Here is a 13,342-nt window from a genome sequence, read left to right as displayed (position 1 = left end):
TAACCAAACATTTGTTGATCAAAGCCCAATTCACCATCTACAATGCACAATTTCATTAACAATCATTGTAACAATCAGGCACAAACATGTTACCAGGGTTTTTTGTTTGCTTGTTTGGTTGGGGTTTTTTTTTAAATCATTCTAGAGAAGCAATAGCTTATCTTTCAGCATCTATTGAAGTCTTAAAATTAGGACCTTACTGCCTCAATTTTTTTAAGATATCCCAATTCCTATTAAAACACTGGCTTCAAATACATCAACTCTTAAGGAAAAAAGTCTCAATATTGCAAAGTATGAATAATCCACAAGGTTAAGTCATATTTGTCCTAAACTAGTATCCACAGAAATCTCAATTTTAGTAAACTCTTAATGTTTTTTTCAAACTTCAGAAGAAAACTGTATTTATGAAAAACCTGGTTTTTCTTAAAAAAAAAACAAACCACAAAAACAGTATTTAGAAATACAGATGATAAACAGTACTTAGAGATACAGATGATAGCGACTGTTTACTACTGAAAAACATAGTGAAAATTCAATGGCCATATAGAACTGTAGCTGTTTTAGGGAAAAAGAAGTGGTGAATAGAAAAGACTGGGTACAATTATCAAGATAGGCTACATTTAATGTTTTAACATTACTTAAGGCAGAATTTCAGAAACACTGTTGTTCATGTACCTGCCTATTCATGCATTGTGTTACCCAACACAATGCAAAAGTACTAGAGCTTTGCCATCACTAGAGACCCAAATAAGATGACGTTTTGACATTTCAATTTCAAAATGCTGAGGTCACACCATAAATAATTTCCTTAGGAAAATTTTGTAGGGATACCTCTAACTTTAGTGAAGAGGCTTTAAAATAGTATCCTTATTCCCAAGACCACCCTGTGTATGCCCTTGAAATTCCTGTAAGACCACCTTAAGTTACCTCCTGTTGGTCTGTGGTATTGTTAAATAGCAAGAGTGGAATTTCAGTTGGGAGCCTGATAAATTGTGGATCACCATGCACACAACCCTGGAAAGACAGAGGTACCTTGACTGTCTGCTGCACTAGTGGGTAAAAAATGGGTACATAGAGACAAGAAAGGGACCACCACTATGTGCACAAATGAACTGAATCTACTTCAATTTCGAAGTGATTACAAATCAGTTCAAGAAAAGAGTAAAGTTCACTTCATTGTTGGAGTTAATGACAACTTTGAAATGATGCAATCTGCATATACAATTACCAAAAAGTCATGATGGTTTTCTGAGTATCACTGACTTGAGTTCATTCAACATTACTCCCAAGTAACACCAAAAAGCAACACTGAATTTATATACAAAAAAAATATACAAGTAAACAAAAACCAGAAGTCAGCAGACCAGACTTCTGTATCTCAAACAAGCATTTTCCCAGAGCTCCTGAAATTATATTCAGGAAGCCAGCTTAGTTTCAGTAGAAACTTGTACTGCACAAGTTACATATCAGCATTTCACCAGAACTTTATTTTTTATTAGAACTCTAAGAAAAAAAACCCTGATAATAACATTATTTTACTTTATTAGCACAGCAAGAGTATGTTGCAAGAGAGACTATCCATTCACCTATATTTGGGAGTTCTACAAGGCAAGAAGCAGAAAATTTCGATTCTGCAAGCAGATGCATTTCAAAACTCTACTTGTATCTCCTAACAAGTATGCAAGCCCATGGTTGTTTCACACCATCAAATAGAAAAAAGCAAAAATCTTTCTCTGCCCCATCTCACGACAACCAATATTAGAAATCTGGGCTGCTTTTGAAGGTCCTGTACCTAACTTACACTTTTTTGTGAAAACCCTAGTTTGGACCACAATTTCATCTCCTTGCTGTTCCTACAAACACATCTGACATTGTCAATTAAACTGCAAGTTACTGTGACTGAAGGAGAGTGCTTGAAGAATATAGTATGTCAAGTTTTTAAGAGAACTTCAAATATATTAATTTGCCACTCAATTTTAATGCAACTTGTTGCTATTTAGAAAGAGAACGAAGTCATCTGGTCCAATATATCAGTTAGTGCTCAGGGAGAGGATTTCTATGAACTGCTATAATTCAAGTTATACATAAAGTTCTACAAACTCAGTGTATTAACAGAAGTTTGGGGAGTTTTTTTGTCAGTGCATACAGCCATATGCAGAAACAGATGTATTTCAACTTCAGCCTGCTGCTGCAGTTTAAGGAAAGACAGAAAAAACAAATATTTGAAGACAGGTATGCATTGTTTTTCTGTCAGTGAAATCTACACAGCAAAACTACTCCATTTGTCAAATAATAAATCTAAATGACTTTTGGCCAAGCACTCTCAGAAGGGGCAGTAGTTCAGGTGACGAGAAAGGTTAAAGTAGTGTCATTAGATTTTTTGAACAAGCACTGAAAGGCTCCTCCCGCTAAAGCAGCTAAGCAAGACACTGAGGTGACACTAGAAAACTATCAAGCAGCCTACAGAGAAGATGCAAGAAATACACACTAAATCAAACAAAACTAAAATCTAACATTAAATTCATTTTTCCAAGTTGTACAGGTATGAGAAAACAGAAATCCTAAAGTAGTTCAGCATTTGTCCCCAATACCTTAAGAAATCCTCATCCCCTAAAAATGTACATCAAGTCTGCTAGACCCTTTCTGGATAAACTTCAGGTTTCCACAAATACAGAACTGAACAAAATAACCTGAACTAGGGCCACTCATACTAAAACCAAACCTTGCTCTAGGATTATGAAGGACAAGGTGCAAATGGTAGTTTTGGGGTTTTTTTTATATAATATAGTATTTGAATTCCGAAGTTTAGCAACAGAAGCTTTTCCCTGGAATATTAAACCTCCGAACCTGTATTTTTGAATTGGAACTCTAAACTGATCTTCTAGTCCCAACATTTTTTATTTGTAAGTACTCAAAATTCAGCTTTACATCATGATACGCATGGTCCTTGTGTTCTAGGGGATTTTTTTTTAATTAAGTGCCTTCCTAATGCTGCTCATAAGAGGTATATACCTATATCAGAGGTTCAAAAGTCTACAAGATTTCCTTTTAGAAGTTACTAAGCACCATATGAAAAATTGGCTTACTTACTAAAGAAGATCTTGCAAACTTCTTTTAATTTAAATTTATTCCTAATGCCGTTACTAGGCAAGGATGCCCATTTTTCCACACAAGCACCCACCACTGCAATACTCCATTTACATGCAATCCATCAAATAATATTTTAAGGCACCTTTTGTAACAATTAATACTTGGGGAAAACACAGCAAAGAAAGTGTGGCTTTTAACTAGAATGGATAAAAATATTTAACTGATAGCTACAAGTTAAATGTGGCTAATTATTTGGTCTTATACATTAGCCAGAGAACAGAACTATGAAAAGTATTTAACTTTAAAAGTAGTTTATACAAATACTAGGAAAAAAACCATCACTGTCTGAAAACAGGATTGAAAACCACACGTATGCCTCTGGAAATAGCAGTGAGACAAGATTAACATCCATTTCAAGCAAAGAAACATCCTGATAAATTTGGAACAAAAAAAAGCTGAGTATCTGTTAAAACAGTAGTAGTGCAGGCAAGAATTACATTGTCTTAGGTCATTGATATAAAGGGAGAGTAAAGTTTTAAAGGTCCGAAGCAGTTCCTGGGAAAAAAAAAAAAAAAAAAAAGGAACATATAAACTTTGAGAGATTGAAGGTGTGTCATTACTCAAAAAAAACCCCAAAAAACACCTGACTTTTTGATATAGTAAATTGAGGGATATTAAGGCACATACCAGACATGTACCCTGGCCTCTGACATAACACATATGGCAACTAATTGTAGAAAACTACTTCCAACATTACAGCAAGTCAGAAACACTAAGCACTTAAAATCCTGGTTTTGGATCTAGCAATGCAAAGACATGACACAACTACACTGCAGCAGAGATTGTATTTCATTTTTATTCCTTGACGAAACACAGCAGTCCTGAACTCACAGCCTCAAAAGCTTTGCCAGCTTACAGAAACCAGGTTATTTCTAAGGAGAGGCTGTGAAACACAATTCAACTTTCCCTTCCTGAATACACCACATATAAATCTGTCCATGATAATTTCAGCACAGCTGCATTACTGCAGAAAAAAAAACTGAGGAGGTCACAAATAAAAAAGAAAAAAAAATTAATTACTGGTTTAAGGCATCTAGTTAGAAACATATCTTTAGAAAAGACTTTCACTCACCCAATTTTCAAAAAGAAGACTGGTGTATGCCAGTTTGCCAACACAATGTTTAAGAAAGTCTTGTTAGACTAGGTGCAACATATCAAACCAGTGTTTCTACCAGTAAAGAAAGGTAAGCAAAATGAGCTACACTGGCAAATTACTGATGTCAGTTGTAACCATGCTAGTCCAAAAGAACTGTGCCAGCATCCAGTGCTGCAAACTCACACCCAATAGCAAGGATAGTGTACCAACAAAAGATAACCCTATGGGTAGAGCTGTAATTGTCTTCAGAAAATGTAGAGATCTGGACAAGATATATGTAAGAATTGCCATTATTCTTTTCAACAAATTTAATACCTAAATAGGAAAAAAACAGAGAACCCCTGGCAGTTTAGAGGTATCTATAAAGTCCTGCTCCAGAAGCTACTCCAGAACTATCCAACATTTAGGGGAAAAAAAAAAGAAACTATTAAAAAAATTGTTACAAATAATATTACACAGCACTGACAAGAGCAAGGCTTTCTAAATTACTTCAAAACATTCATTACAAAATGTGCAACAAACACTTCAGTTTCCCTGTAAGTCTCTCTTATTCTTACCTCCTAAAGAAGGAATCTGCATTAATAAAGCAACTCAAAACTACATTAATACAGCATGGCAAAGAAAAATCTCAGCAGGGAACACACAAACCATTTAAGACTTAAGGCAGATGGAGGTGCAGCACCGCAACAACAGGGAAATGCAGCTGTATTTGGCTACTGCCAGTAAATCAGGTGTAGTAAGACAATCTTTGCTTTTTAAAAGAAAACCACGAACATTTGACTGTAGTACATTCCAAGCCCAGAATATTGGTATTATCCAGGTCTATGGTGAAAATACAAATTGTATCAGAGATTCAGCTTAGTCTTCAACATAAATACATTTAACATCTGAAAGTTTAGTAGTATATTACCTAGAGTCCATCACAGTAATATGTTATCTGGAGCCTGAAAATTAACAGCAAAAGGAACACACCAAAAGATCCACTATGCACATGTGTTGGAAGAAGTTTCTTAACTTTCTCCATCTACCGATGCTGTGAATCTAACAGTTCTAAAGAGTGCTTGAGTAAGTACATAAGTACCATGTTAGTTATTTTCTATAATTAACTATGGAGTGGGGAAAATACAACAGATTCTATAAATGGAATTTACTTAATGAAAGCTGCTTGTACTATTTCAAAGCAAATTTAAGGTGCAGATAGGTTAAAAATTTTAAACTTCAAACCAAGTTTCCCACAATAGCAGAAGTAGAACAAAAACTTTGTAGTCTCTCAAGCAACAAATGAAGAATATAATGCCAAAGACACACTGATTGGTGAAGAGGTTTGATTTTACTGAACTGAGCAGCAGATACATTATCATGCTAAAAAAACAAACGAACAAACAAAGTGGCACTGTCCCAAATCCAGGTAGCAAGTTGTCAAGCAAAAAATTAAAATATCCAGGATTAAGAATACTTTAACAGTTTCTACATATTGTATATAGTGTTCACACCACCACAAACCTGTGCATAGCTATCAGGTGATGACAGCCTCTACCACTTCAAGAAAAACTGCCATTTGTGCAGGACTCAAACCATCCAGCTATCTAGTGTTTCAACATAAGTGTAAAAAGTTAATTTATTAAACTTCCCAGTAAGCTTACAATTAAAAGACTACATTTCCTGGGAAAATCTACACCTGTTAAACTGAAATACATTCACAAATTATCCAAACATTATTTGATCACCAATGTCTTCACTTAGATATCTGGGTTCACCTGAATCAAAACATACATTCAGCTTTCATAATTTCAAGTATCAGGACTTGTCTCTCAAAATATTTTTGATTTCACCTCTCTAAACAAAGCAAGATAATCACCATTAAGACAAAATAAAAATATTTACTGATTTCAGTACTGGTCTAGCACAGACAAAACCCAACTACTAGCTCTAGCTAAATAGCAGCTTCTCCAGCTCTCTTCTACTCTCTTACAAGAGACCTGTTGATAGTAGGAAGAGACACGTCCTCCAGTTACAACATAATATTGCCCATATAGTATTATGCTCTGAAAGATGCACACAAACTCTTCAAAATTAACATGTTATTCACCGAGAATAGAGAATGCAAAGAGGCAAATTTTTAAGAAGATTTCAAGTAGAATCACATCCACTGCTCAACCAAAAACTGGCTACTAAAGCCTTCTGCTCACTGTCAAACTATGAGTTTTTCAAAGAAAGAAAAAGAAAAAACCAAAACACACAAAAAAATCCCAACAAACAACTCTTCCCTTTTCTTGCCATTTGTAACTGCACTGAACAAGACCACGGGTAGCATCAGAAATGCCACCACTCACCAGACTGGAAGGAGGAGGCCTCCTTCATATCCCACAGGCTAAGAAGATCTAAAGTGAGTTCAAAGAAACTCCTGTGGGACAGGTAACCAGGTATTCTCATGGCAAAATGAAACCAAATGCTCATCTGCTCCATCAGAAACATGAAAAAGCTGAACAGCCCTTTGTTATTCCCTCCTCCCTCCCAGTACACCAGTTCATATTTGCAAGGGACTGGAACGCCCAAGATTTCCAACCTCTACCTTGCCTTCCCAGCATCACAGAAGACCTTTACAGGACTGCAGAGAAGCCTCTTTATCTTCACAGCCTGTAAGTCTACTGGGGAATTTCAGACATTTTGGTCTCGCAGCAAAGAAATGGGAGATGCAAGATGAACTGCACTCCATATTGATTCTTAATGCAAATAACATTTCATTTCTAAGAAGACAGGGGTCTCAAAAGACCTTTTGCCCCAAGCTTAGGATCTGCAGTTTGGGGCTATCTGTGTTTTTCCTGAAGTCGCTTTCTATTTCAAATAGAAAAGTAGGTTTTAGATATTTACCTGGAAGGAAAAATCATAAAAAGTAAATTTAAAAAAGCAGACTGCATGTCAGAAGAAAGAGAAATAAATCTTGTTTCTCAACGAGCTGTAGAAAATTGGGTCTACATGCAAAATGAGAAACAAGACAGATTTGCGTGTATGAATGTACAAACGTCTTTCAACAATGAAGTATACAAAACCATCATCTTTAGAACTATTTCGTATTTCTGCAACTGGAATTAAAGGCATATGCTTAGCAAGGAGCTCAGTAATAACTACTATTGTGAAAGATACGAGAACGACAAACTATTAAGCCTTATCTGCAGTTGACCGAGAACACAATAAATTCAACATCTCTGCTTTCAATCACTTCCAAAAAAATTAAAAGGGCAGAAACATCCGAACACCCTTCCCTATGCCATTTATGCCAATAGGTCCAAACGGAGCGAAAACAGGAGGAACAGACTAGACAGAAAAGGACGAAGGCAGGCACGAGTGAACAGCAGCGAAAGGGAGGAGGAGATTTAGGCAGAAGAAGGGAGAAAGGGGCAACAATTGCGGCACAGAAAGGTGGGGAGGGCCTGGGCCCCCGAGACTGACCTGTGCCGTCGCTGGCGGACACGGAGAGCGCCGGTGAGGAGAGTTTAGGCCGCTTGGCTGAAGGCGGGCCCGGCTCCACCACATTCTCGGCCATTTTTAATTCTTTTTTAGACAATCACTCGGAGCTGTGAGACGGTGGGGGATAAACCCCAAAACCTTCACCTTTTCTTCGGGCCCCGAGTCAACTGAGGAACAACAATAACGCCGAGAGCGAGCGAGGAGAATCTGGCGGAGGAGGGGGGCCAAGTTCCCCTTTTTCTGCCCCTCGGGCTCCGGGAGGGCGGTAGCGGAGAAGCGAAGAGACGGTGGGAGCTGGGGAGGAGGGGGGAGGAGGCCTCTTCCCCCAGGCGAAAGGTCTGAGCGAAGATGGAAAGAGCAGGTAAAAAACCCCGCCGAAAAAAAAAAAAAAAAAAAAAAGAGGCTGATGGGTTTGTTGTTTTGGTTTGGTTTTTTGTTTGGTTTTTTTTTTTTTTTAGTAAATTAATCCCGGCTGTTGCGCTGCTGGTGCTTCCTCGCCACCGCCACCATCATCATCTTCATCCTTCGGGGGGTCTCCTCCTCCTGCTGCCTCCTCACCGCCGCCATCAGCCTCTTCCTCCTCGGCGCCGTCCTCCTCCTCCTCATCGCCACAAGGAGGCGGGCGAAGGAGGGGAGAGGAGGAGGAAAAAAGAAAAAAAGATCACCGTCCTCTAGCCGCAGCTCCTTCCCCCTCCAACAGCACCCTGCAAAAAAATACCCACCGCCAGCGACAGGGCTGGGGGGGAGGCGGCGGGGAGAGCGGCAAAGCCTGCGCGGGGTCCCCAGCTCCACTCGCTTCTTCTTCGCCCGTCACTAATGGCTGCAGAAAGGGGAGCTGTAAGGATGAGGAGGGTGAGGATAAGTCCCAGGAGTCTCCGCTTCACATCTTGTTGTGCAGGGAAGGAGGAGGGGTTGTTGTCCTGATGGAGGCAGCACCGATCGCGGGATGGAAAGGTGGGGGGCGGGTTTCAACACCCTCTCTGCCCCCCCCCTCCTCCCCGCTTCTTCTCTTCTTTCCCCTTCCTCTTTCTCTCGCTCTCAGTAGCAGTCCGTTCCCCCCCCCTCCGGCGCAGGCAGAGAGGCCGATCCCACAACAGCGGCAGGAGGAGGAGGAGGAGGAGGAAGAAGCCGGTCCCTCCCCCCCTCTCTGCCTACCTTCTCCCCTCCCGGGCTGCCGAGGATGGTTGCGAGCGCTGGCCGCGGGCAGGGAAGGAGCTGTTCGGCAGTCTCCGCTCCCGCGGACCCCCGGGCTGCGCGGGGGCGCGGTAAGGGAGGGAGAAAAACCTCGGCCGCCGCTCGGGCGCGGCGGGGACTCCCTCTTCGCCTCTGCGAGGGTGGGGAAGGAAGCGAAGAGGTTGGTAGTCAGGGGTGGGGGGGAAGCCGCTCAGCGACCCCTCCGAGAAGAGGGGATAAAATTAAAATAATAAAATAGAAGGAAAATTGTGCCAGGGAAAGGCGGGGGACTGGCCCCGGGGTGGGTTAAATGGCCGGGAGGGGGAGGGGGTCCCCGGCGCTCCTCGGGGGGAGGGGGGGGTGGGGCGGGACGGCGCAGGCAGCGCGGGGGCCGAGCGCAGGCTCCCTACTGCCCCTGCCTGGCGCTCGGCGGCGACCGCTCCTGTGGCGTGTGGCGGAGCGGACAGAAGCGGGGGCGGAGGGGAGCAGGGAATAGAAAGAAGTCAGGGAAAAGGAGAAGAGAGGAGAAGAGAGAGAAAGGAGAAAGAAGGGACAGGCAGGCTGGCGCGGGGTAGGAAAGGGGGGGGGGGTGGGGGGGGGGGCGTCTCGGCTCCTCGATTCTCTCCCCGTCCCCTGGCCGGGCCCCTGGGTCTCTCTGCGCTGCCCTCCCCCTGGCTCGCCCGGTCCGGCTCGGCCTCTCGTTCTCGCTCCCTCCCTCAGTCGCTCACACACAAACAAAATGGCGGCTGTTGTTTCTTCACTCTCCCGAGTCCTCGGAGGGAAGCGAGCGGCGGCGGCGGCGGCCGGAAATGAGCCAAGAGAAAAAAAAGGGGCGGGGCCGTGCCTGGGGGCGGGGCCCGGCGGCGCTGGCGCACACAATGGAACGCGGGGGGCGGGCGTTCGGCTGACGGAGGAGGGGAGGGAGGGGGGGAGAGGAAAGGCACCGCCGTCGTCACGAGACAGCGCCTGACCAATCAGCGCCCGCCTCTCGCCGGGCTCTTCCGCAAACTCAACTGACTCCGCCCCTTAAAGGCGCAGCGGATTTTTATTAAAATCGTAAAAAAAAAAAAAAAAAAAAAAAAAGCTCCTTCTTCCTCCTCCCTCTCACGCTCTTTTCTGTCGGCCGAAAAGTGCGCGGTGGCCCCTTTTGGGGGAAGGCCGGCCGGCCGTACCGTGCGGCCCAGGGGGCAGGCAGGGAAGTGGACGCTCCGCCTCATCCCGCAGCCCGACCCGGCCCGGTGGGCTGAGAGGGTTTCATCCACCGCGGCACTCCCTCGGGGGTTTCGGCGCCCTGTTGGTTCCCCGCGGTGCCGGCGGGCGGGGCGCTCCTCACGCCGGTCCCGGGGCCTTGCTGCGCCACAGATATGGCAGCCCGGGCCGGCAGGCAGGCCCCGCGGCACCCGGGCACGGGTGCAGCCCCCTCCCACACCGCACCCCACCACGGGTTTGGAGATGTGGCGATGGGGAGCAGCTCCCCTGAGGCCGTAGCCCCCCCTTCCCTCCTAGGCCCGGGGGGCGGTGAATGTACGAGATCCCTGAGACACTCCCTACATACAGCTTCACTCGGGGATGCCGGAGCTGCGCAGGTTTCCAGCGCTGTCACCAAAAATACAACACCCTTCTTAAAAGAAAACACTTTGTTTAAAAAAAAAAAAAGACAAAAAACAAAAAACCACACACAAAATCCAGAAGAAACCAAACAAAAAACCCCACAAACCCTAACAAAAAAAGCGAACCCACTTTATGCCTAAAAAATCCTGCAAATGACGAGGTAGAAGGCGTTAGGTTGTACGGCAGCATCCTGGAAACACACCCGTTCCGCCGAGCCAGGGCAGGGGCCGACTCTCAGGCTGTACGTAGGGACGGGTTAATATAAATTTATGTCGTCCTTGATATGCCTCGATGCCTACAAGCTGTTTCAGAGCTTAGAGAGGATGCTTACTGGCATGCCGAGAGGTTTTCCTCAAATATTTTGCTGCTCATCAGCAAGGAAATACTCCATCCTGGCTTCTCTCTGGCACATTAGGGCTCCTTCAGGCAGTAGGAGTGGAAAGGAGACGCTGTTTTCAGCGTTAAAAACATACAGGACAGTGTTCCCTTTGAACCAGGACAGAACCAATTTTCTTAGTCCTTTTACTTGTCAGTTAAGTCTCCTCTAAGTAACTACTTTCAGAAATTAACAGCATGTTTTTCAGTCAGTTTCTGCTTCTAGAACTGATAATACTTGATGTTTAGAGTTATCACTGGAGAATGGTGTGTAGAAAGGCTCTTGGCTTTTACATATTCCATTAGAAACTAAAGTGTCTACTCGTCTGCTAAGCTCCTCATGTGCTGGAAGGGAGAGGGAGGAAAAGATGTCACACCTGTGACCCTCTTCTGAAGAGCAGACCAGACAGGTCTGCAACAAAAATTGATGAAATTAAGTGTTCCATCCCATATGCATCATACTCAGTATAAAGCCAAGGGATCACAAGTTTCAAACTCTTTTTGTCCATAGCCAAAGGAAAAAAAAAACCAAAACAAAACAGGAAAAATCCAGATGGAATCTCACTGAATTCTCTCACTACCCACCATCAGGGCTGAAATCTTCATGAGCCTGTGCCGAAGAACCTAAGAGGGCATTTGGGAAGAGCCTAGCCTAAACACCAGAATAATAACACGGGCAATGAGAGAAGGCATGAGCAGAGATTCACAGCCCTCTTAACAGTTATCCACCAACTCCCTCACACACTCCCACACTTCAGCTTCCCTTGTTTGGGCTTTATTTCCAGCCAGATTGTTGTTGTCTTCCCTGACACAAAAGGGAAAATTCAAATAGGGTTACATCCAAACCGCTCCAATAGTGCTTAAATATTCTACACAAATCAGCCTTCTGTAAAAGTCTTTGAGCCATAGGCAGTGTGCAAATCCATACATTTTAAAAGCAGGCTGGAGAAAGCCTTGAAAGGACAAGTAAGTAATGGGAAAATAGTCTGGAGAGCAGGAAGTTTGTTAGTCTCAGAAGTAAATCTGTTAGGGCTTCCAGCATCAAACCTAGCAGCATCACCTTAGAAACTATGTTACAATTCTCACAGGTTTTTTTGCCTTTTATTGCTGCCAACTTAAAAAAATATTCCAGTTTTAGAAGTCTTGTGTTACCTCCATTTACGTATTTTGTCAGATTGTCTGTTTTCCTTGCTTGTGAAGCACTTTCTTTAAACACAGCTGAGACTAATTTCAACTTTTTGTTGTTGTTGTTAAAGTTTCCTTAGAATTAAAAGTTGACTGAAATAAGCCTTATAAGGTTTTCAGACTCTCTGGAGGCTCTTAAACCATAGCTCAATAAGGAATTAGTGCCAATTTTATAAAGACACCAAGGTGCACATAAACACCTAAATGCATTTATAAGTCGGGCCCTTACTAAACAACAAGTTTGGAGCAAAGCAGATGTTTCAAATAAGGGTATCATGACACTAGTTCCTATCTAGAGACTCAATCCTACCAATAGTTGCATGTGTGCTTAGTGTTTTGTAGTACATAGTTCCACTGAAGTTGCACTATACTACTCACCATGACAAAACTAAACACACATGTGCTTGCTGGAGCAAAGGCTGAGAGACAAAAGTTAAAGAACTGGGTGGTTATTTGCTACTCCAGAGAGTATTCGAAAGGATTGGTTTGTTTTGTTGAGTGCCAGAAAAGTCTGACAAACAAAAGAAACTTCTTTTTTGGGTGCAGCCTCTGCTCTCCTCTGGCTACCTGTTTACCTTCAGAGTGGTTCATGGTAGAAAACCTGAACTGAGGGAAACATGTAACATTTGGTAAATGCTGCCAAACCAGCATATATCTTCTAAACATCACTTAAAAATCTAAGTATGTTAGTAAACAGTACTAACCAGTGTGTTAGTAAACTCATGCCTCTGCCTACCAGGCTCCACAACTGGTAGAATATCTTAAGTTCTTTACACTTCAGAAAGTCATATTCAGTAAGCTTTCTGTACTAAAGACTTAAGTGCAAATTGAAGTATATAAAGAAATCTACTTGTATTTGTTTCTCAAAAAGGTCATCTAAAATAAGAAAAGGAAAAAAATAGGGTTAAGATAAATCAAAAATAAGCATTAACAAAAATACCTACCCATTCAGCATCTGTTAATCTTTTCTAAGAATGCTGCCAGTTTCTTAAATGAACCTTAATGCATACATACAACCAGCTGTTGCTAAATGCTATCTGCCAAAACAATAACATACAAAATTACTGGAAAGCAATAATAGAACACAGAGGACACTAAGAAGCAAACACATAAACTCATACAAGTACAACCAGGAAGAGATTATACTATTAAAAGTAAAGCAAACCTTTTTACCAAACAACTGCTCCTCCTTGCCTCAGTTTCCCCATTCTTACAGCAGGGACAGCAGTATTCATCCCTCGAAAAAAAATACCCAGAAGAATTAATTAACTAATTAGCTAATTA

At 42.6% G+C, this 13,342-nt stretch overlaps 1 protein-coding gene and 1 long non-coding RNA gene across 2 annotated transcripts in view; both read right to left on the bottom strand.

Annotated features, from left to right (window-relative positions):
* EP300 (E1A binding protein p300) overlaps window positions 1-8,113 on the bottom strand; it is a 59,292-nt gene extending 51,179 nt beyond the window's left edge. Inside the window, exon 1 of the mRNA XM_071731922.1 lies at window positions 7,697-8,113. Coding sequence (XP_071588023.1) covers window positions 7,697-7,790 — 94 coding nt within the window. The 5' untranslated portion in view covers window positions 7,791-8,113. The remainder of the gene's footprint in view (window positions 1-7,696) is intronic.
* A 68-nt stretch (window positions 8,114-8,181) lies between these two features.
* Window positions 8,182-9,010, bottom strand: LOC139790301 (uncharacterized). The gene is made up of 3 exons (XR_011723448.1): window positions 8,870-9,010; window positions 8,437-8,549; window positions 8,182-8,315 (listed from the first exon to the last, which is right to left on the bottom strand). It is a non-coding gene; the product is annotated as an uncharacterized lncRNA (long non-coding RNA).
* Window positions 9,011-13,342: the final 4,332 nt, after the last annotated feature.

Source organism: Heliangelus exortis, chromosome 1 (assembly GCF_036169615.1).
Source record: "Heliangelus exortis chromosome 1, bHelExo1.hap1, whole genome shotgun sequence".
NCBI classification, from domain to species: Eukaryota; Metazoa; Chordata; class Aves; order Apodiformes; family Trochilidae; genus Heliangelus; species Heliangelus exortis.
Note: the sequence above shows the minus strand (reverse complement) of the source record. Positions and strands in the feature narration are given on the sequence as shown.